Source organism: Dipodomys ordii, unplaced genomic scaffold, assembly GCF_000151885.1.
Source record: "Dipodomys ordii isolate 6190 unplaced genomic scaffold, Dord_2.0 Scaffold102, whole genome shotgun sequence".
Taxonomy (NCBI): domain Eukaryota; kingdom Metazoa; phylum Chordata; class Mammalia; order Rodentia; family Heteromyidae; genus Dipodomys; species Dipodomys ordii.
Window position 1 is genome coordinate 1793827 of NW_012267318.1, and position 23420 is coordinate 1817246.

Below are 23420 nucleotides of genomic sequence, written 5' to 3' on the forward strand. Positions count from 1 at the left end.
TGTGGCTCAAGTAGTAGAGCGCTAGCCTTGAGCTGAAGAGCTGAGGGACAGCGCCCAGGCCCAGAGTTCAGGCCCCACGACCAGACACCCCCCAAAAAAATAAAAAATAAATTAAAAAATAAAAAGAGTTCTAACAGACATGGACAGAAACTTGAAGAGGAATTCTAGATGCAACACATGATATACAAGAAAGCATGGCTCCTTTCATCCCTCCCTTACTCTCCCCCCTTACCTGTTGTGTACATCGAAGTGTGGCTGGCAATCCAGGGAGCTGTGTTTAAAGAGCCAGAGACAGGAAATGTTCCCTGGGGTGGTGAGCCGCACTTGCAGCGTGATGGAGGCCGATGCATCCACCTCCACAGTGGCAGCTTCATACACCATCCCTGTGCGCTCAGGTCTCAACGTACACCCCAGATCTTCCGGGTGTTCTGGCACCTGCATTGTAGACAGAACAATGTGAATTCACAACAAACGCCGTCTCTTCTTAGCATGGAGCTTGTGTCAAATATATGTGTAGAAATATCACACAATCCAGCATGCTGTGACCCACTGAGAGCAGACTGAAAGTCCTACTACTTACAATCCTCTGAAGGAATGAGAAACAAGTTTACCTTTCAAAGTAGTTGGTATCTTTTTAAGGAGCACATTATATTTCACCAGGATTTTATTTATTTCTTCCTGTAAACTCACATGCTTTAAGGATAAGATCAGTAATATAGTTGGTTTTTTTGTTTGTTTGTTTGGTTGGTTGGTTGGTGTTTTTTTTGCCCTCTTTAGTTCCCATAGGACCCAGTAGATGGTTTTGCCCTTCTCAGATATTAAGTGAAGTTATCAGGTAGAAAGTAAGTGAACAAGAAAAACAGAAGGGGGTTGGGAAGGTAGCTCAGCGGTAGAGTGCATGCCTTGCAAGCATGAGGCCCTGGGTTCGATTCCTCAACACCACATAAACAGAAAAAGCCAGAAGTGGCACTGTGGCTCAAGTGGTAGAGTGCTAGCCTTGAGCCGAAGAGCTGAGGGACAGCGCCCAGGCCCAGAGTTCAGGCCCCACGGCCGGACCAAAAAAAAAGAAAAAGAAAAACAGAAGTACAGCTTACAACTAAGTCAGATCTAGCCTGCTTTTCTCCTGAGGAAGTGTGTATGCAGGTGTAGACTATCTCCTGTGAGGGAGATAGGAGGAGGGTCCAGCAATAACAGAAGCTGCTGCCCCACCTTTACTCTACAAATCTCAATTATTTAAAGCAGGCAAGGGGTGTGGTCATAGCAATGACCCTATGAGGAAATCTGTCTAGAATTTTCTTTTTGTAAATTTCCCCTAATGCAGTTACTGATTTACCATTGCTGTGAGTTTATAATTATGTTAGTTTAATTAGTGTATACTTATTGCCTGGGGCTGACATAACAAAGTACCATAGGCTAATAATTTACACAATAAAAATGTATTGTTTTGCAGTCCAGTGGGTTACAGTCCCGTGTGTGTGTGTGTGTGTGTGTGTGTGTGTGTGTGTGTGTGTGTGTGTGCAGGTCCTAGAGCTTGCACACAGCTTGAGTGATGTCCCTGAGTTTTTATGCTCAAGGCTAGCACCCTACCACTTGAAACTTAATTAAAGAGTCCCAAAGACTTTCCTGGCTGAGCTGGCTTTGAACTTTGACCCTTAGATCTTAGCCTCCTGAATAGTCTCCTGGGTACAAGTGGCTCCCTCCTGTAATCTTAGCTACTCAAGAGGCTGAGATCTGAGATTGAAGGCTCAAATTCAGCCTGGGCAGAAAAGTCCCTGAGACTTTCTCAATTAACTGACAAAATTCTAGATTTCATGTATGCATGGTTCAAGTGGTAGAAACAAGCTGTGAGTAAAAACAAAAGCAAGAACACAAAATCTCAAGTTCAGGCTCAAACATCACCCACTTGACCCCACAATGAAAAGGTAAATTACATAAACAATTCACAAACAAAAAATGTTATAGAGGTGTCCCTTTCCTGTTTCATGCTACCATAGAGTGAACTCGTGTGTCTCTGAAACCCAAATATTGATAGCTTTTTTAAGCCCTGGGAGCTATAACTGACATCTCTACTGTCACACTGCCACAAAATGACTAAATTAAGCTGCAAAATAAATGTTTGTATTATCATGAGTGAAAGAGAAAAAAAGGAAAGAGGAGGGCCCGGAGACACCTTGAGGAAGGCAAGAACATTTATTGCTCTGGCTGAGCACTGGTGGTTCATGTCTGCAATCCTAGCTACTCAGAAAACTCATATCTGAGGATCAAGGTTCGAAACCATCCTGCAGACAAGAAAGTCCATGAGACTCTTACTCTCCAAATTAACCAGCAAAAAGCTGAAAGGTGAAGTGTGGAGCAAATGGTAGAGCGCCATCTTTGAGCAAAAAAAGCTAAGGGACAGTGTCCATGCCCTGAGTTCAAGCCCCAGTACTGACACAAACAAAAAAACTTTCATCGCCAAGAATATAGCTCAATGATAAAATGGTAACCTTAGCATGTTCAAGGCCTTAAGTTAATATCCACCACACACACACACACACACACACACACACACACACACACACACACACACAAACAATTATCAAGATGTATGTAAGGGGTTAGTAGCGTGGCTTGGTTGGTATAGTGTCAACCAATGAGTGAAAATGTCAGGTACCAAGTTTGAGTCCCAGTCTCAGAAATTAAAAAAAAACAAGAAAGAAAGAAAGGAAAAGATGCACATGAAAAAGAAACACCAAACCAAAGGATTAAGAGACTCTACAGGGAGCGGTACTTTTTTATCTGCTTAACAGAGAACAATCCTGAGCAAAAATAATTTCCAGTATGATTAAACAAAAAGAGAAAACAGTAAAATGGAAAGTCCCTCTGCCATGGGAAAGAAATGGAAGTATTAAAAGTTATTATCTGGCCAGGAGCTGATGGCTCACACCTATAATCCTAGCTACTGAGGAGACTGAGATCTGAGGATCACGGTTCAAAGCCTGGGCAGAAAAGTCCATGAGACTCTTCTCTTCAATGAACCATCAAAAAGCCAGAAGTGACACTGTGGCTTAAAATGCTAGAGCCTTGAGCAAAAGAGCTCAGGGACAACTCCCAGGACCTGAGTTCAAGCCCCATGACCAAAAAAAAAAACAAAAGTGATCTGGAGTTGGGCACCCATGACGCTGAATCCAAGCCCTAGTACTGGCACAAACAAATCAACACAACCTAAGCACTGTATTCTAGGATTTCCAGAAAGATGGCTCAGCAAAGAACTACCACCTGTAGAACAAATCAAAGCCACTTAAAAAAAAAAGCGGGCTGGGAAGGTGGCTCAGTGGTAGAGTGCTTGCCTTGCATGCATAAGCCCTGGGTTCCATTCCTCAGCACCACAGAAAAAGCTGGAAGTGGCGCTATGGCTCAAGTGGTAGAGTGTTAGCCTTGAGCTGAAGAACTGAGGGACAGTGCCCAGACTCAGAGTTCAGGCCCCAGGACCGACCAAAAAAAAAAAACAAAAAACAAGTGAAATACTAATAATTTATTGCCCATTGAAGTGAGAGAAAACATTCCAAAGGAATAGATTCAACATTATTACATTAAAAGTGCACAACAAATATGGTTCGTCCTTGCACTAGTTTAAATTCATGTAATTATTTGTGGTTTAAGTGAATATAGCTTAGGAACTAGACAGGGGCCATGGTTCAAGTGATAGGACATCTGCCTAACAAACATAAGGCCCTGAGTTCAAATCCCTGTACTGAGGAGGAAAAAAGAAAATGCCATTGGTCTTCATATAATTTTGAATACTCCAAAAGAATATAAAATATTAAAAATAATAATTTATTAATAGGAACCAAAACCAATCATCATTAATTTTCTTAAAAAAATTTGAGACAGGATCTTACTAGATCAACCTACAAGATCAACTTACTAGATCAACTTACAAGATCAGCCTCAGCTGATCTTGAACTCACGATGTAGCCAGGTAGGCCTCAAGCTCTGCATCTACATGCTTCTACCTTCTGGGATTATAGTGTCATATATATATATATATGTCATATAGTGTCATATAGTGGCATACATATATGCCACCATGTTAGGCCATTAATTTTTTAAATAAGAGAACACAGAAATGTGAACAGCTATTTTCCTATATTTAAAAGACACTAAAGGCTTAACATATCCTACTGAGTAATATTAATATTTGTTTTAATGCAGTATCATAAAACACTTTATTAATAAGCTGATGTGATGTGATACCAAATCTATTTAAAAATTAAAACCTATTGTGCTTCTCCCATGGGGAAAATAATCATGTATTAAATTAAGAGTTTTACATCCATATAGAATATTATTACTGAAATCTATTTCACAATGTTTATATAATGAGAATATCTCTAATTCTTCTCCTTAGGGGAAGACTTTTGGAGGGATTTTGGCTAGGACATGATGTCATGCATTTTCTATATACCTTCATAAAAATACAAAATGACTGAATCCTTAATTGGGATTTCCCTGGAGTTGGCTAGTCTACTTTTACTGTTTATCACATAGAAATTGTTGGTATTGCTGGATGCTGGTGGTTCATGCCTGTAATCTTAGCTACTCAGGAAGCTGAGATCTGAGGATCATAATTCAAAGCTAGTCCAGGCAGAAAAGTTTGTAATGTTCTTTTTTTGTGGGGTCCAGTCGTAGGGCCTGAACTCTGGGCCTGGGCGCTGTCCCTCAGCTCTTCAGCTCAAGGCTAGCGCTCTACCACTTTGAGCCACAGCGCCACTTCCCACTTTTTTCTTTTTGCTTATGTGGTGCTGAGGAATTGAACCCAGGGCCTCAGGCATGCAAGGCAAGCGCTCTACCACTGAGCCACCTTCCCAGCCCCCTGTAAGATTCTTATTTACAATTAACCCACAAGAAACTGAAAGTGGCTGGACACCAGTAGCTCATACCTGTAATCTTAGCTACTATGGAGTCTGAGATCCAGCCTGGGCAGAAGAGTCCCCATGAGACAATCATCTCCAATTAACCACTCAAAAACTGGAAGTGGTGCTGTGGCTCAAGTGGTAGAGCACTAGCCTTAAGCACAAAGAGGCTCAAGGACAGTGCCCACGCCTTGAGTTCAAGCCCCACAACTGACAAAAAAAAAAAAAAAAGCTAGAAGTAGATCTGCAATTCAAGTGTTAGAACATCAGCTTTGAGCAAAAAAGCTAAGGCACACCACTCAGGCCTTGAGTTCAAGACCCAATAATGGTACACATTTTATATATATATATATATATATATATATATATATATATGAGGTTGGAACCAGAGCCAGAAAAGAGAGCAACTACGTATGAGTCCATGCGATGAGAAATCACTGGGCCTCACAGTCAAGGTTGCAGCTGGTAGTATGACAGTCCTGTCTAAGAGGAGTTATGGCAGGGAAGCGGCTTTCAGATCTGTGACTGAGGGAGCTGATGAGGGCAAGCATTTGCGGAGTGACAGTGACATTAAGGTATGTGGCTGAGTTTATGAGAGCGATGACAGGGAATTAGCAAGGCTTGGATGCCGAAGCAATGTGACATTGCTCAGGACCAGGCTGAGAACGACACAGTAGTGTCAACAGAAATCATTAAACACAAGAATAAAGCTCTTTTAGGGAAGTAGAAGTGAAATAAATCAGTGGATTTTATATGCCAATGGAAAAGTCCAGGAGGTAGATGGAAGTGAGAGGCTCAGGCTTAGGAAAGAAACCCAGATTCTCTATAACAGGAAAGAGAGGTCAGCACCTCAGACTAGGTATCAGCTTCCCTTCTGATCCTCACCCAAAGCAAGACAAGAGTACACACACACACACACACACACACACACACCAGCCCTAGATATGGTGTTCTTTGTGCCCACAAGCATCTACTCTACCACTCAGTCTCCAGACATACTTAGTTCTTGGTGAAGCACAGGGGAAGCAGGTGGGAACACAGACGCTGAAGCTGCACCAGATATGAGTGTACAACACACCTGCATACCTAAAGAGAAAAGCCCACTTAGCCATGGCAGGCTTCAACAGGCTTACAAAGTATGGTGCCTAAAGAAAAATAGAAAGCTAAAATGTCATTATTGTCTTACCTTGGGATTCGATGATGGCTTCCCCACTGATGAATCATTGTTCTTATGATTGATTAAAACACACTTGATCACAGGTAGTTCTTGATGTGTAATGGTCTCAAATATCATGACCAAGAAGACAACTGGAAAACAAAACAATGACCATGATGTTGATACATGCACACCTCATGAAAGAAAACAAAACAAAATGTAATCAGGGAAAATGGGCCTCTGTGAAAGTCTGTAGGAAAGGAAACTGAATGAAAGCAAGTCTGCTTTCAATCAGATGTGGAGGTATATAGAGCAGGCATCCAAATAGAACCTACAGCAACCTAGTTGTCTAATATGGCAGTTGTTAGCAACATGTGGCCATTTAGTTTCTGAAATAAGGTTAATGTGGTTAAGAAACTATTTGTATGCAGGTTATTCTTTTTTCCCTCTTTCTCCTCTTCCTCCTCTTCTTGTTTGTTTGCTTGGTTTTTGTGCCAGGGTTTTTTTTTAACTCAGGGCCTGACATTCTCTCTTAGTTCCTCCTCCTCCTCCTCCCCCTCCTCCTCTTCTTTCTCCTCCTTCTCCTCTTCCTCCTCTTCCTCCTCCTTATGCTCCTCCTCCTCCTCCTTATGCTCCTCCTCCTCCTCCTCCTTATGCTCCTCCTCCTTATGTTCCTCCTTCTCCTCCTCCTCCCCCTCCTTCAGTTTCTCCTTATTGTGTTACCAGGGTTTGAACTCAGGGCCTTTCCTTTCACTCACTTAATTTGCTTGGCTGGTGCTCTACCACTTGAGTCATGCCTCCAGACCAGCTTTTTGCTGGTTATTTTGGAGACAGAATCTCCACAGACTTTTCTGCTGAGGCAGGTGGAAAACTGAAATACAATTCTCTGATCTCAACCTCCTGAACAGCTAAGATTACAGGTGTAAGCCAAAGGTACTAGCTTGCTTTGTTTTTCTTTACAGATACTAGTAGAATCTTTTCTTTATAATCAGTACACTAAAATTTTCAAAATTATATCCCTTGAGAGTCTATTTTCATTCACTATGTTGGGGACTCAGCAGACCATTTCAATATGAGTTTCTGGTTTTTTTTGGGGGGTCTGGTCATGGGGCCTGAACTCTGGGCCTGGGTGCTGTCCCTCAACTATTCAGCTCAAGGCTAGCACTCTACCACTTGAGCCACAGCGCCACTTCCAGCTTTTTTTCTTTTTGCTTATGTGGTGCTGAGGAATCAAACCCAGGGCCTTGAGCATGTAAGGCAAGCGCTCTACCACTGAGCCACCTTCCCAGCCCTTCAATATGAGTTTCTAACATACCCCTCTTCAATTCTTTCTTGCCTCTTCACTGGCTGTTCTCAGATTGTCGTATTTGGCTATTTTCTGCAAACTACTGAAGATTCTAGACAGGGTGCTCACACACAAGAAAGAAACAAGCCCAGAACTGGTGGCTCATGCCTCTAACTCAACTACTCAGGAGGCTTAGATCTGAGGATCTTGGTTCAAAACTAGCTGGGGCAGAAAAGTCCATGAGATTCTTATGTCCAATGAATGGGTGAAGAGCTGGAAATGGAGCTGTAGCTCAAATGGTAGAGACACACATCCTTAATCTAAAAAGCTGACCAAGAGTTGGAGACCTCAGTTCAAGACCCAGGACTGGCATAAAAGGAGGCCGGGGGGAAGGAGAGAGAGATAGACTCTGTGTGTGTGTGTGAGAGAGAGAGAGAGAAAGAGAGAGAAAAACTTTCGTGCCCATGGTAAGCTCTCTCTATGCACATGGTATGTCTTGCCACTACATTACATTTTGTCAAAGAAGCTGATTTTGTCAAAGAAGGCTTTTTCTTACTGGCTGGTCAGATGTCCCAGAGAAGACGTGTTCCTCTGTGCCTACTGCCAGTGTTCTGCGGGTTAGTACTGCCAGACATACAGTGGCGTGCTCTCTATCTCTCTGTTTCTCTCCGTCTCTCTTTTTGTGGTGCTGGGGACCAAACCCCAGTCCTTGTTCTACCACTGAGCTACATCCCAGCCTAAAGTTACCAAATTTGGTTATTTTCTTCTCTGTTCTCTCCATTTTTATACATTTATGTATGCCTTATGTTATTTTCAAAGCTTTAATGGCAAATATTTCAGTGTGTATTTTGATATTTGGATATTCAAATACATTGTGAAATGAAAACCACAATTAAGCTAAATAACTTATCCATCAGTTCATATACTTCTTTTTTTTAATAAGTTTTTATTGTGAAAAAACTGTACAGAGGGGTTAAAATTACATGAGCAAGGTAATGAGTACATTTCTTATCAAGCATTGTTGCCTCCTTTGTTTTTCTCCTACCCTCTCTTCCCTCCCATTTCCACATCATATACTTCTTACATTTTTGTAATGAGAAAAATTAGGAAAGGTCTCTATAATTTTTTGTGTGCTGGAACTAGCGCTTGAACTAAGGATCTTAGCTTTCTTGCCCAAACTACTTGCAGCTTTTTGATGGTCAACTGGAAATGGACTTTCTTGTCAGCCCCTTCCGGCCTTTTTATGGTTAAATGGGGATAAGAGTTTCGTGAACTTTCCTGTTGGGGCTGGCTTCAAACCATGATCCTATCCTAAGATCTCAGCCTCTGAAGTAGCTAAGATTACAGGCATGAGCATTAGGCATCTGACTTTTTATTATTATTATTATTATTATTATTATTTTGTCCGTCATAAGGCCTGAACTCAAAGCCCAAGCATAGTCCCTGAGCTCCTCTGCATTCTACCACTTTGAGCCACATGCCCTTTCCAGTTTTTGATTGTTGTTTTTGTCTTGTTTTGTTTTTGTTTTTGTTGGTTGTGGGGCTTGAACTCTAGGCCTGGGCACTGTCCCTGAGCAATGGGACCACCTATGTCCCTAGTTAAATGATTTGTTTTTTCCCTTCCCCTCCACAAATTATAACAACATCAAATCCATGAGACTCTTTAACTAGGAAGAAGCCAGAAGTAGACAGCACAAATGCAATAAACAAGGCTAACCTTGAGCAAAAATGCCTGAAGACAGCATCTAGGCCCTGAGTTCAATCCCCAGGACCAGCACAAATGCAATAAACAAAAACAACAACAACAACAACAAAATCTATGTTTATCTAGATGTCAATTCTACATTGTCTTTATTACTACTGCAGGAAGGCCTCCAACTTTGTTCTTCTTTTCAAAGTCACCTTAGATCTTAGGGGTCTCTTGCATTTCCACATGAATTTCAAAATCAGCTTGTCCATCTCTGCAAAAAAGATCATGCATGCTAGGCAAGCGCTCTACCATTAAGCAACTTTCCTAGCCCTTACTTTAACTTTTCCTTGTTAGTTGCTAGGATAGAGACAGTTGATTTTTTTTTCTCCACACTGGTCTTACATGCTGCAATTTTATAGATTTTCTTTTTCTCATGGCTAGATAGATAGATAGATTGATTGATTGATTGATGATGGTGCTAGTGGCTCACACCTGTAATCTTAACTACTCAAGAGGCTGAAATCTGAATACCACACTAGGAAAATCCATAAGACTCTTATTTCCAATTACCTATCAATGAAGCCTGAAGTGGAGTTGTAGCTCCAATGGTAGAGCACTAGCCTTGAGCACAAAAGTTCAGAAACAGGTCCCAGGCCTTGAGTTCAAAAAAAATAAAATATTAAAAAATAAAATATTAAAAACAAAGAATACTGATTTTAAGCCGGGCATCTATAACTCTAGCTACTCAGGAGGCTGAGATCTGAGGACTGCCATTTGAAGCTAGCCTGGGCAGGAAAGTCCATAAGACTCTTATTTCTAATAAACTACTCAGGCTGGGCACCAGTGACTCATGCCTGTAATCTTAGCTACCCAGGAGGCTAAGATTTGAGGATCGCAGCTCAAAGCCAGACTCAGCAGGATGTGTCCGTGAGACTTTGATCTCCAATTAACCACCAGAAAACCAGAAGTGGTGCTGTGGCTTAAACGTGGAGATGGGAGGGCAGGGATGGTAAGGGAAAAACAAAGGAGGGGGCAACAATGCTTGATAAGAAATGTACTCATTACCTTGCTCATGTAATTTAACCCCTCTGTACAGTATTTTCACAATAAAAATCTTTTTCTTTTCTTTTTTTTTTGTGTCCAGTCGTGGGGCCTGAACTCTGGGCCTGGGTGCTGTCCCTCAGCTCTTCACCTCAAGGCTAGCGCTCTACCACTAAGCCACAGTGCCACTTCTGGCTTGTTTCTTTTTGCTTATGTGGTGCTGAGGAACCGAACCCAGGGCCTCATGCATGCAAGGCAAGCGCTCTACCACTGAGCCACCTTCCCAGCCCCCACAATAAAAATCTTATTTAAAAAAAAAATAAAAGATCTGGGCGTCGGTGGCTCACACCTGTAATCCTAGCTACTCAGGAGGCTGAGATCTGAGGATCAAAGCCAGCCTGGGCAAGGAAAGTCCGTGAGACTCTTATCTCCAATAAACCACTAGAAAACCGGAACTGGCGCTGTGGCTCAAGTGTCAGAGCGCCCACCTTGAGCTGAAGAGCTGAAGGACAGCGCCCAGGCCCAGAGTTCAAGCCCCATGACCGACAAAAAAAAAAAAAAGAGAGCTGGGAAGGTGGCTCAGTGGTAGAGAGCTTGCCTTGCATGCATGAGGCCCTGGGTTCAATTCCTCAGCACCACATAAGAAAAAAGAAAAAAGCCGGAAGTGGTGCTATGGCTCAAGTGGTAGAGTGCTAGCCTTGAGCTGAAGAGCTGAGGGGCAGCGCCCAGGCCCAGAGTTCAGGCCCCAAGACCGACAAAAAAAAAAAAAAGAAAACAATTGACTGGAAAATAAAACAAGCTCTGGTAGAAAGGTAAGTATGCAGGGACCAGCAGGGCTAAAAAAGGGGGTGAATGAGGATGAATGTAGTTTGTTTAGCTGAATAAATATAGAACAAGGGGGCGGGTGTAGTTGTGGAGATGAGAGGACAGGGATGGTAAGGGAAAAACAAAGGAGAAAGCAACAATGCTTGATAAGAAATGTACTCATTACTTTGCTCATGTAATTGTAACCCCTCTCTACCGTATTTTCACAGTAAAAAAACTTATTCATAATACAAAAAGGAGCAAAGCCGGGCACCAGTGGCTCATGCCTATAATTCTAGCCACTCAGGAGGCTGAGATCTGAGGATCATGCTTCAAAGCCAGCCTGGGCAGGAAAATCCATGAGACTCTTATTTCCAATAAACCACTAGAAAACCAGAAGTGGTGCTGTGGCTCAAGGGGTAGAGTGCTTTCCTTGAGCTGAAGAGTGCAGGGACAGCGCCCAGGCCCAGAGTTCAAGCCCCACGACTGACAAAAGAAAATAAAAAGAGCAAATAAAAAAATTTTAAAAATTAATCTACATCAGAAATTGTAAGTATGGCTTTCTAAAATAATTTTCTGTGTCATTATTTTTACTCTTAAAGTTTTAACTAATCAAAGGATGGCTCAAAGGATTAGAGGCATGGCTCAATTGGTAGAGCATTAGCCAATGAGTGGAAATGTCAGGAATCAAATTCAAGTTCTACTTTCTCATTTTTAAAGAGGAAAAAGAGAAAAAAAAAGAAAGGATGGATTAAAAAGAAATTCTAGAACATTCTAGAACAGAATTTTTTTGCAAGGATAATATAGATTTATTTATTGATTTTTTTTTTTTTGGTGCCAGTCCTTTGGCTTGAACTAAGAGCCAGCTATTCTGATTTTTTTTTAAGTATCATGTAAATGATGATACAAATATTCCCTTATCACGCCTTTTCTTTAGTTGTTATTCAGACACACATGGAAGTGGGTTTAATAAAAGGTACTAATATTGAAATAGTTACCTTCTCTGTTGTTGTTGTTGTTTTGGTCAGTTGTGGGGCTTGAACTCTGGGCTTGGGTGTTGTCTCTGTGCTTTTCAGCTCAAGGCTGAGCGCTCTACCGTTTGAGCTACAGCACCACTTCTGGTTTTCTAGTGGTTTTTACTGGAGATAAGAGTTTCACGGACTTTCCTGCCAGGCCTGGCTTTGAACTGCGATCCTCAGATCTCAGCCTCCTGAGTGGCTAGGATTACAGGTGTGAGCCACGGGCACCCGGCTTTCTGTTGTTTTTTAAAATAAAAATTTTACCTTTTGTCTAGGCATAGCAATGCAGGCCTATAGTTCCACCTGCTCAGAGTGTTGAAGCAGAAAAATCACAAGTTTGAAGCTGTCTTGGCTATACAGTTAGACCCTACTTAAAAAATGAAATGATATTTTCCTTAAAATAATAAAGGCTATATATGACAGACCAACAGCCAACATCATACTGAATGGGGAAAAACTAAAACCGTTTCCCCTATATCAGGAATAAGGCAAGGATATCTACTCTCTCCACTCCTTTTCAATATAGTTCTGGAATTCCTAGCCAGAGAAGTAAGGTAAGAAAGTGATATAAAAGCAATTCACACAGGGAAAGAAGAAATAAACTATCCCTATTTGTAGAAAATTTGGTCTTATACCTAAAAGACCCCAAAAAACTCCATCCCTAAACTTCTAGAGCTGATCAAACACTTTAGCAAAGTAGCAGGATACAAAGTTAACCCACAAAAATCAGTAGCCTTTCTCTATGCCAACAATGTATAAGCAGAAAGGGGATCATAAAAACAATTCCAAGGGCTGGGAAGGTGGCTCAGTGGTAGAGTGCTTGCCTTGCATGCATGAGGCCCTGGGTTTGATTCCTCAGCACCACATAAGCACCACAAAAGCTGGGGGTGACATTGTGGCTCATGTGGTAGAGCACTGGCCTTGAGCTGAAGAGCTGAGGGACAGTGTCCAGGCCCAGAGTTCAGGCCGAACAAAAGAACGAAAAAACAAAAAACAACTCCATTTGCAGTATCCTCAAAAGAAAATTTTAAAACCCTGGGAATTAACCTAACCAAAATCATAAAAGATCTTTATAGTGGGAACTATAAAAATCTGAAGAAAAAAATCAGAGGACACCAGGAAATGGAAAGACTGGAAAGACATTTCATGTTTATGGATAGGTAGAATCAACATTGTGAAAATGGCTATACAGCCAAAAATGATATACAAATTCAATGCAATCCCCACCAAAATCCCAATGACGTTCTTTACCAAGATAGAGAAAACAATCTATAAATCCATAAACAAAAGACCTAGAATAGCCAAAGAAATTCTAGGCCAGAAAAGCAATGCGGGTGGTAACACAATATCAGATTTCAAACTCTACTGCAGAGCCACAATAACAAATCAGTTTGGTATTGGCACAAAAATTGACCCAAAGATCAATGGAATAGATTAGAAGACCCAGAAACAAAACCATACACTTACAATTATCTGATATTTGACAAGGGAGCCAAAGATATACAGTGGGGAAAAATAGCCTCATCAATAATTAGTGTTGGGAAAACTGGGCATCCATATGCAGAAAACTAAAAGTAGATCACTGCTTGTCACCATGCACTAATATCAACTCAAAGTGGATCAAAGACCTCAGTGTCAGACCTGAAACTTTGAAATTACTGCAAGAAAGAGTAGGAAAAGCATTAGAACTTATAGGTGTAGGTAAAGATTTCCTGAACAGAGTCCCAGAGACACACAGATAGGAGAGAGATTAGGTAAGTGGGACTACATCAAAATAAAAAGTTTCTGCACATAGGACACAGTTACTAAATGAGAAAGATAGCCAACAAACTGGGAGATCTTTACCAGCAATCCATCAGATAAAAGCCTAATATCCAATATATATAAAGGAGCTCAAGAAACTAACCCCTCCCAAAACTAATAAACCAATCACTAAATGGGCAAGGGTGCTAGGGAGAGACTTCTCAGAAGGAGGTAAGAATGGCAAAGAAACACATAAGGAAATGCTCATCATTCTAAGCCAAAAAAGAAATGCAAATCAAAACAACTCTGAGATTCTATCTCACCCCAGTAAGATTGACCAATATTGTGAATTCAAACAACATACTGATGGAGATACAGGGAAAAACGAACCCTGAACCCTACGGCCCTGCTCATGGACATGTAAACTAGTACAACCACTCTGGAAAGCAGTCTGGAGATTCCACAAAAAACTAGACTTAGACCTTCCCTACAACCCAGTTGTACTACTCTTGGGCATATACCTTGAACATCATGAGCCAGGATATATTAAGGACATCTGCCCATCCATGTTCATTTCGGCACTATTCCCAATAGCCAAGATATGGAAACAGTCCAAATGATTCCAATAGGTGAGTGGATCTAAAAAATGTGCTACCTCTACATAATAGAATTTTACCCAGCCATTAGAAAGAATAAACAATGTCATTGAGGGAAATGGATGGAACTAGAACAAATCATGTTAAGTGAGGTAAGTCAAGCTCAGCGAGACAAATGGCCCATGTTCTCTCTGAGAACATAGAAATTGGATCTAAAATGCACTGGGATACAATAAATTATACAGGATTCTAGATATACACCGTGAGACCAAAAGAGGATACTCTTAGGAGAGAAACACAAAGTCACAATGCATTTTTTTTTTTTAGTCCAGTCGTGGGGCCTGAACTCTGGGCCTAGGCGCTGTCCCTCAGCTCTTCAGCTCAAGGATAGCACTCTACCACTTGAGCCACAGAGCCACTTCTGGCTTTTCTGCTTATGTGGTGCTGAGGAATCGAACCCAGCATGGCAAGCTCTCTACCACTAAGCCACCTTCCCAGCCCTGTCACAATGCATATTGAAATGAACTCCAAGATATGGAAATAAAAGATCTTCCTTCCTTCCTTCCTTCCTTCCTTCCTTCCTTCCTTCCTTCCTTCCTTCCTTTCTTTCCTTCTTTCTTTCTTTCTTTCCTTCTTTCCTTCCTTCCTTTTTTCTTTTTCTTTCTTAGTTTTTAGTTGATGATTCTGATTTACCTTATGTATAGTGTATTCAAGTGTACATCTTCAAAAGGGTTAGAGGGAGGGTACTGAACTTGATGAAAAAAGATTTAAAAAAGTGCAGCAGTTGGGGTGGGAAGGTGGTTGGGAAGTGGTAGAATGCTTGCCTTGCATGCATGAGGCCCTGGGTTCAATTCTTCAGCACCACATAAGCAGAAAAAGCCAGAAGTGGTACTGTGGCTCAAGTGGTAGAGTGCTAGCCTTGAGCTGAAGAGCTAAGGGACAGCACCTAGGCCCAGAGTTCTGGCCCTATGACTGGCAAAAAAAAAAAAAATGCAGCAGTGAAGCTCACTGGACATTGATGAAAGTGAACTATACTACTCATGGGTGGAGATGGGAGGGAAGGATTGAGAAAGAATGAGGAAACAGAAGACCATGTATAAAAGGAAATGTACTCATTACCTGACTCATGTAATCATAATCCCTTTGTACATCACTTCTATATTAATAATAAATTAATTACATAAAAATGTTTTAAATGTTGCCAGACTCCAGTGACTCAGGCTGCTAATCCAGACCATTCAAGATGCTGAGATTTGAAGCCTGGAGTTGGAATCCATTTGGGGCAGGAAAGTACATCAGATGCTTCTCTCTTATCTCCAATTAACCAGTAAAAGCTGGAAGTAGAACTGAAGCTCAAGTGGTAGAGTGCTAGCCTTGAACAAAAAAGCTAAGGGACAGCATCCAGGCTCTGAATTGACGCCCCAGCATAACACATACACACACACACACACACACACCCCTTGGCTTTTGACCATTTTCCTTTATTTTTGGTCAGTCATGGGGCTTGAACTCTGGGCTTGGGTGCTGTCCCTCAGCTCTTCAGCTAAAGGTAAGCAGCTTGGGCCACAGATCCACTTCTCATTTTCTAGTGGTTTATTGGAGATAAGAGTCTCAGGGACTTTCCTTGCTTGGGCTGGCTTTGAACCGTGATCCTCAGATCTCAGCCTCCTGAGTAGCTAGGATTACAGGCGTGAGCCACCAGTGCCCAGCTACCATTTTCCTTTTTTAATGCCTAATATATTTACCAAATAAACTGAAAGGCTTAATTGGTAGAAGCTGAAAGAAAACAGAACTTGTAATGAACATTTGATTAATAATACTAAACATTTCATCCTAGTATTGGTAGCTCACACCTGTAATCCTAGCTAAGATCTGAAGATCCTGGGTCAAAGCCAGCCCAGGCAGGAAAGTCTGTAAAACTCTTATCTCCAATTCACCACCAGAAAACTGGAAGTGGTGCTGTAATTCAAAATGGTAGAGCGTTAGCCTTGAGTACAAAAGCTCAGGGACAGCACCCAGGCCCTGAGTTCAATCCCTACAACTGACAAAAATATGTATATTAATAAAAATAAATAATAAACATTTCAAATACTGTACTGCATATTATTTGTTAAAGAGAATACTTTCCTTACACTCCAAAATTTGTATTTACTTGTAAGCCATAAGAGTTGACAATTTAGCCGGGCACCAATGGCTCATGCTTGTAATCCTAGTTTCTCAGGGGACTGAAATCTGAGGATTGCAGTGTGAAGCTAACCTGGGCAGAAAAGTCTGTGAGACTCTATCTCCAGTTAACCACCAGAAAACCAGAAATGGCTCTGTGCCTCAAATGGAGGACACTTGCTTGTGCTGAAGAACTGAGGGACAGCACCCAGGCCCACATGACTGACAAATAAATAAATAAATAAAATTGTCAACTCTTTTTTTTTTTTCGGTCGGTCACGGGGCTTGAACTCTGGGCCTGCGTTCTGTCTCTGAACTCTTCAGCTCAAGGCCAGTGTACTACCACTTGAGCCACAGTGCCACTCCTGATTTTCTGGTGGTTTATTAAAGATAAGAGTTTCATGGACTTTCCTGCCTGAGTCAGCTTTGAGCTATGATCCTCAGATCTCAGCCTTCTGAGTAGCTAGGATCTGGGACAGCACCCAGGCACAGAGTTGAAGCCTCATGACTGACAAAAAGAAAAAGAAAAGAAGGGCTGGGAAGGTAGCTCAGTGGTGGAGTGCTTGCCTTGTATGCCTGAGGCCTTGGGCTCGATTCCTCAGCACCACATAAGCAGAAAAAAAAAAAGCCAGAATTGGCGCTGTGGCTCAAGTGGTAGAGTTACGCTAGCCTTGAGCTAAAGAGCTGAGGGACAGCGCCCAGGCCCAGAGTTCAGGCCCCTCGACCGGACCCAAAAAAAAAAGAGGGCTAGGAAGGTAGCTCAATGGTAGAGTGCTTGCCTTGCATGCATGAGCCCGTCGGTTTGATTCCTCAGCACCACATAAGTAGAAAAAGCAGGAAGAGCACTAGCCCTGAGCTGAAGAGCTGAGGGACAGTGCCCAGGCCCAGAGTTCAGGCCCTACAACTGGAAAAAAAAAAAAAAAAAGAGTCGACTACTTATATATTTATTCATTCCCTCCTTTTCTCCACTCTCCAGGAATAAATAAATAAAATATATAAAGATAATGTATATAAATATTTTAAATATATACAATATATCATATATAAATATGTAAAATATATTACCTTATATGTGTTTATATGTATATGTACAAATTTCATCTATATGTGCATATATATGTATATATACACATATGCCTCCTCAATCTTCACAAAAAAATGAAGTATAGTTATAATTGTTTTAATGTTCTATCCTACTAATTCCATATTCTGTCAATTCTGAGTCTGTTTTGAATGATAGAGATTAATCCTTAATAAAGATTTTTTCTATTTCTTTGTCTACTCATTTATAATTGGTTGCCAGACATTATGAAGTTTGCCCGGTGTTTAATACTTTGTGTTTTGTTAAATACTCTCCCCTCTCCCCCACTTATGGTGCTAGGAATCAAACCTAGGGCCTCTCATATGCCAAGCAAGTACTTACCAGTTAGTCACATCCTAGGTCTCTGCTAAATATTGTTAAACTTTTTTTTCCTAGGATGGTATCAAATTCATTGTTCATTTGATTCTTTCAGTTCTAGATTTTAAGCTTATTCAGGTATGACCAGAATAAGGCTAATTTCTTTTTCCAACTGTGGACTTTATCAAAATTAGTAACTTCTGATATCCAAAAGACATTATTGAGCTGGGACATAGCTCAGTGGCAAAGCACTTGCCTAGCAAGTGCACCATCCTGCGTTCCATCCTCAGTATCAAAAAGCAAAAATGAACAATAAGTAAGACATTATTAGCTGGGCACTGGTGGCTCACAGCTTTAATCTTATCCACTCTACAGGGTTAGGATGAAAGCCCCAGCAGGAAAGTTTGTGAGATTCTTATCTCCAATTAAGCACTAAAAAGTTGAAGTGGAGCTGAGGCTCAAGTAATACAGTGCTAGCCTTAACCATAAAAGCTCAGAGACAATATCCAAGCCCTGAGTTCAAGCCCCAAAATCGGCACAAACAAACAGACAAATAAAAACATACTATGAGGCTGGGAATGAGGCTTAGTCATAGAGTGCTTGCCTAGCATGCATGAGGAAAGAAAGGAAGGAAGGAAGAGAGAGAGACAGACAGACAGACAGACAGACAAGAACAGGTCCTGGTGCCTAGGCCCTGAGTCCAAGAAAAAAAAAAAAGACAAGCCATAGACTAATAAATTTTTTTCAGAACACACATCTGATAAGTGAATTTTATCCACGATATAGAAAGAATCCCTGAAACCCAATAAGAGGGAGAAAAACCAGTAAGAATGGTGAAAATATTTTAGAAGACACTTCACCACACAAGATACAGGCTAACAATCAAGTATTTAAGTTGCTTCTTAATATTTGTCACTAGGGAAATATAAATCAAAGCCACAAGAATGTGTTGCCACAACCTTGTTAGAATGGCCGAAAACCGAACACAAAAATCTGACCCCAGCACTTGCTATCAGTGATGTTGAGCAACTATTACATTGTTAGGACAGATTAAACTGCTTTGATCATTTTGGAAAATAGTTTGGCATCCTCACAAAGTTTAATTTATTCGGTATACAATCCAGTATTGCAAGAGCACTCAGGTATTTACCTGAGAGCCATGAAAACCACTTACCCAAAACTCTGTGCTTGAATGCTTATAGCTCATCATAAGTGACCGAATCTGGGGGCAAATAAATGCTCAGTCAGCTGATGGGAGGATAAACAAACTGAGCCTGAGCCAGGCTCCTGCTCTGAGGGCTCATGCTTGTAATCCTAGCTACTCAAGAGGCTCAGATCTGAGGATTGTGGTCTGAAGCTTCGTGAGAGAAAAAAATCTAAGAAATTTTTTTCCAATTAACTCTCAAACAGCTGGAAGTGAAGCTGTGATTCAAGTGCTAGAGCACCAACTTTGAGCAAAAAAGCCAAGGGACAGTGTTCAGGTCCTGAGTTCAAGCCCTTGTACCAATACCAAAAAAAAAAAGAATAAGCAAACTGTTGGCATACTTATACAACAGAATGCTACTCTTTGGGATTGGAAGTGTGGCTTAGGTGGTAGAGAGCCAATCAGTGAGCAAAAGGGTTAGATTCAGGTTTGAGTCCTGACCTCAGAAAAAAAAGAGAGAAAAAAAATACCTAGAATATTACTCATATTAGACAGGAAAAACAACTGATATGTTACAACAATAATACAATAGTCAGAAAGCCATATATTATAGAATTCCACTTCATGACATCTCAGAAAAGGAAAGATGCTACTGATAGAACAGGTAGCTGGTTGCCAGAAGCTAGATGTGAGGTTTCAGCCAGGCACCAGCGGCTCAGGCTTGTAATCCTAACTACTCAGGAAGCTGATATCTGAAGACTGTGGTTTGAAGCCAGACCGGGCAGAAAAATCTTATCTCTACTAAACTACTCAAAAAAGCCAGAAGTGGTGCTGTGGCTCAAGTGGTAGAGCAGTAGCCTTGAGCACAAGAGGCTTAGGGACATTGCCCAGGCCCTGAGTTCAAGACAAGGAAAAAGGAAAGGAAGGAAAGGAAAGGAAAGGAAAGGAAGGAAAGGAAAGGAACATCAACTGCCACAGAAGCCAGAAAATCAGAAGCTTTTGTATTAGTTTTGTTGTAGATTGCATGGCCTGGGCGCTGACTGAGTCTAGGACTCCTGGGTTCAAGGAATTCTCCTGCCTCACCCTCCCAAGGAGTTTGAACTACATATGTGCGCCATCATGCTTGACTCCTGAAGCCAATTTTGGCTGTTCCCACACTTGCACTTTTCAGCATCCAAACTACAGCAAGTACTCCTGTGCATGTATGCATGCACACACACTCACACACATAAACACATACATGTATACACACACACACACATAATAGGCCTCCTGAAATCCATCCAGAGAGTCTTGGTCTGAATGATAAAATGATATCATACCACCAAAAATACCTTCCACTTTACACAGGACTCTTCAGAAACCCTGAATTTTTATTTTTTTTTATTTATTTTTTGTGTCGGTCATGGGGCTTGAACTCTGGGTTTGGGCACTATCCCTGTGCTCTTCAGCTCAAGGCTAATGCTCTACCACTTGAGCCACAGCACCACTTCCGGTTTTCTAGTGGTTAATTGGTGATAAGAGTCTCATGGACTTTTTTGCCTGGGCTGGCTTTGAACCGTGATCCTCAGATCTCAGCCTCCTCAGTAGCTAGGATTATAGGTGTGAGCTACCAGCACCCAGCTGAATTTTTATTTTTTTAAATGATCTCCTAAAGTCTTTAAACTATTTGCCCGGTTATAACTTTCCAAATGATAGTTACACTAATCTGGGAACCCTTATACACTATGTCTAAGCAATCCAGAATGGAATTCTAATTTTTGACCTACTCCAGGTTTGTTAGCTCATTGCTGTATCCTATTTGCTGAGAATGTCCTTGTCCCATTTTCCCTTCAGCCCTGATCTGATCTTGCCAGTCTGGGTTTTTGGTTGTTTTTTTGTTTTGTTTTGTTTTGTTCTGTGCCAGAACTGGGCTTGAACTCAAATCCTGTGTGCTTTCATTCGGCTTTTTTACTCAAGGATAGCACTCACTCTACCACTTGAGCCACACCTCCACTTCCAGCTTTTTTGTGGCTAATTGGAGACAAGAGTCTCACGGACTTTTTTTTGCCAAAGTTGGCTTTGAACCTTGATTATCAGATTTCAGTCTACTACGTAGGTGGTGAGCCACCAGCACCTAGCCTCAGTCTTGGCTATGGTATCACCTCTTCTTGGAAGCTTCACCTCACTTTTTCAGTCTGGGTTAGAGGTTCAGCCTCTGTAAGTATTTCTCCAAATGCCTCACCATTTTTCTTCTGTGTGTCTGAATTTTTCCTGCCAGAAACTGCATGATTAGACTGAGATCTTTGAAGGCAAGAACCAGTGCAGGCAGCTACTTTTATTTTCTTGTTTTTTGGCGGGGGCATGATGGAGTTAAAACTCAGGTTCTCACACATGAGGCAAACCCCTCTACTAATGTTCGTCAGTCCACTCCTAGCCCCTGTGCAGTCTTTAGTACAGTTCCTGAATATAGGCCGTACTCTAAAGTGCCTATGCCTGCTGGGTGTGGGTGGCCCAGATCAGGAGATGCAAAGATCAAGAGGATGGAGTTTCAAAGTCAGCCCATGGCAGAATTGAGGGAGATTTCATTTCAACAAATAAGCCCAATTGGTAGTCCATACCTATAATTCCAACTTCACAGAAAGCATAGATGAGAAGATCACGATCCAAGCCGGCCTTAGGCAAAAATGTAAGCCCCTATCTGAAAAATAAATAAAGCTAAAAAAGGTTGGAATTGTGGCTCAAATGAAAAAGCCTACCTAACCCTCGTGTTCAGAACACAATACTAACAACAAAAAGAAGAAAGGTGTCAATGAAAGTAGTAAAGGAGGGAAGCAGGTAGAGAAAGCAATCTTAAATACCTCTCATTGACTGAATGCTATGATTCCTTCTGACTTTACACAACTATTTCTGCTGAACACCTAACAAAGGATGCCGCTACTCTGAGCAGGTTTTAGCTGATGAAGAAGTAAGATATTTCCTTTCACAAATGAGGAACTTAAGTGTAGAGAAATTCTCCACCAGAGTAAAGAACATGCTCCTTAACTACGTGGTGAGTTTCCGAACACATCTCATCTATCTTCATTGTGTCCAATAACGGAATATCTAACAACTAAGGCAATGTCTTTGCCTCACATCTGTAATCCTAGGAAGCAGATCTGAGGATCATGGTTCAAAGCCAGCCCAAATAAGAAAGTCTAGGACATTCTTATCTCCAATTAACCACCAAATAGTCAGAAGTAGAGGTGTAGCTGGAAGTGCAGCCTTGAGAGAAAAAGCCAAGTGAGAGTATGGAGCCCTAAGTTCAAGGCCCAGTACTGGCACCAAAAAAAGAAAGAAAGAAAAAGAAACGAAAAAAAAAGAAAGAATATGTAACATTCAGAAAATCCTAAGTCAAATAGCAAAATATTTGAAGACTATTTCGTTAATACTTTATAATAAAGTATTTGAAAGAAATTATAGTAATAGTCTGCTTTAATGTAGACTATAAATAATTGTATACAGAATTCTTGACTGTCAATTGACCTTATAATGGCAGTAGTAAAAAAAAAAAACAGCAAAAACATCTTTTACTGTTTAACCTAAGAAAATACCAATAGTTCCTCTTTTAGGATCTTATGCAATTCCCCTAGCCACAAAAGAACACTGTGTATGTATGCACCATATATTTTTATATTTCCTTCACAATTGTTGGTACCCAAAGTCTAGAACTGCATGAGTCAAATTAACGACCGCCAACGAGTTCATGTTAGTTCATGATCACTGAGGATACAACCATAGAAAGAAAGCATTGAGGCTGGGAATATGGCTTAGTGGTAGAGTGCTTGCCTAGGATTCATGAAACTCTGGGTTCAATACTTCAGTGCCACATAAGCAGAAAAAGCTGGAAGTGGCACTGTGGCTCAAGTAGTAGAATACTAGCTTTGAGCACAGAGAGGCTCAGGGACAATACCCAGGCCCCAAGTTCAAGCCCCAAGACTGGAAAAAAAAAAAAAGGAAAGAAAGCATTGATCAAAAAAAGTAACTGAGCTGGGTGCTGGTGGCTCACGTCTGTAATCCTAGCTATTCAGGAGGCTGAGATCTGAGGATCACGGTTCAAAGCCATCCTAGGCAGGAAAGTCCATGAGACTCTTATCTCCAATAAACCACCAGAAAACCGGAAGTGATGTGTGGCTCAAGTGGTAGAGCACTAGCCTTGAGCTGAAGAGCTGAGGGACAGTGTCCAGGCTCAGAGTTCAAGCCTTGTGACTGGGGGAAAAAAAAAAAAAAGTAACTGAACCAGGAGCAGGGAATGCATGCCTTGGAATTCTAGCACTCAGAAGAGAGAAGCAGGATGATGGAGAGTCTGCAACCTGGGCTATAATGGCAAGTTCAAGATCAGCCTGAGCTACACAGTAAGACCCCAAATTAAAACAAAATACAATGTGGAGAAAGAGGAACCCTATTACACTGCTGGTGGGAATGTACACTTATACAACCACTTTGGAAAGCAGTCTGGAGGGTCCT

At 41.3% G+C, this 23420-nt stretch overlaps 1 protein-coding gene across 1 annotated transcript in view; it reads right to left on the reverse strand.

The window, feature by feature from the left end:
- Nucleotides 1-23420, reverse strand: part of Flt3 (fms-related tyrosine kinase 3) — an 81934-nt gene that overhangs the window by 52992 nt on the left and 5522 nt on the right. The window contains exons 2-3 of the mRNA XM_013027277.1: nucleotides 6082-6203; nucleotides 233-435 (exon numbers count right to left, since the gene is read on the reverse strand). Of these exons, the coding sequence (XP_012882731.1) occupies nucleotides 233-435; nucleotides 6082-6203 (325 nt within the window). The remainder of the gene's footprint in view (nucleotides 1-232; nucleotides 436-6081; nucleotides 6204-23420) is intronic.